The 1,142-nt window shown below is 58.5% G+C and overlaps 1 protein-coding gene across 1 annotated transcript in view; it reads right to left on the bottom strand.

Moving 5' to 3' along the window:
- Positions 1-1,142, bottom strand: part of SLC7A3 (solute carrier family 7 (cationic amino acid transporter, y+ system), member 3) — a 5,070-nt gene that overhangs the window by 3,261 nt on the left and 667 nt on the right. Inside the window, exons 2-4 of the mRNA XM_010138938.1 lie at positions 975-1,121; positions 708-888; positions 494-606 (exon numbers count right to left, since the gene is read on the bottom strand). Coding sequence (XP_010137240.1) covers positions 494-606; positions 708-888; positions 975-1,121 — 441 coding nt within the window. The remainder of the gene's footprint in view (positions 1-493; positions 607-707; positions 889-974; positions 1,122-1,142) is intronic.

The raw sequence follows: 1,142 nt of genomic DNA, 5'->3' as shown, positions 1-1,142 counted from the left end.
GGCAGCCGCTGGGCAGCCCCTGAGGGGGCCCAGATCAGGCAGAACAGCCTGTACCAGCCACCCACTAAGCAGATTCCTGGGAGAATAAGAGGAAATTAAGAGGGCTCCCGGCGCTCCAGAAACCAGCAGTTCTGCATTAACTCAGTCATTTAGAAAAAAGTTGCTTGAGGCTGGGAAAGAACCAGGAGGCCCTAGAAATTCCCAGTGCCTCAACTCAGCAGCAGAAAGGCTCCCTGCTGCACCGGGAGCTGACCGCACAGGCAGGCTGCAATCCTGCAATCACTGCGTGGTGCAGGGAGATCATTTTCCGGGGACAGGACAGGCTGTGAGCCCTTTTGTGCTGGCCCAGCTGGAGACAGGTTGCCATGGGAAACCTCCCAGGAGAAGCAGCATGGGCTGTTTCCCATGCCACAGAGCATTCTCCCTGGCGGGTCTCAGCCAGCTGCCGGCTGTGCTACGGAAATGCCCACGCCAACCTCACCCACGGTGGTACCTGTGGTGGCAATGCAGTCAAAGCCCACAAACGCATAGAAACAGGTAGCAGCACCCATCAGGATCCCTTCCACTCCAAAAGGGACAAACCCGCCCCTGCCAAATGCTCCTTTCCTGGAAACAAGGGAGGAGAGTAGCTGCCATGGGGTGCAGTGACAGCGGGGCCAGTGCCAGGCCTGAGTCAGACCCCGGCCAGGCACAGTTGCTCTCCTTACCCGATGTCATCCGGTGGGTCCAGGTACGAGAGATTGATGTAGTCCTCCTTTGAGAGCTGCCAGTTCCTGATGTCTCCCTTCACAAAGCCAGTGATGATGACGAAGCCCAGCACCACCAGGTTCACCGCTGTGAAGATTTTGTTCACAAGGGCAGATTCGCTGACACCGAAGGCCAGCAGTGCTGCAGGGACAGAATGGATGAGTAGGGACCCACCAGGCTCCCATGCCACCACCCATGGTGTCACGGAGCTACTCCTATGCACTCACCAGTGAGTAGCCCAATCAGGATCACGGCAAAGAAGTCCGGGCGCTCGGCCAGCACCCCTGGCAGGGGCAGCGTGGCCTCGAAGAAGGTGGAGATGCGGTTGCCAATGATGCTGTCGAATGCCGCACTCCAGGCTCGAGCCACACTGGCTGTGCCCAGTCAGTGGCAAA

The sequence above is a fragment of the Buceros rhinoceros genome, unplaced genomic scaffold (assembly GCF_000710305.1).
Source record: "Buceros rhinoceros silvestris isolate BGI_N320 unplaced genomic scaffold, ASM71030v1 scaffold16976, whole genome shotgun sequence".
Classification (NCBI taxonomy): Eukaryota; Metazoa; Chordata; class Aves; order Bucerotiformes; family Bucerotidae; genus Buceros; species Buceros rhinoceros.
This window is presented reverse-complemented; position numbering and strand designations above follow the sequence as displayed.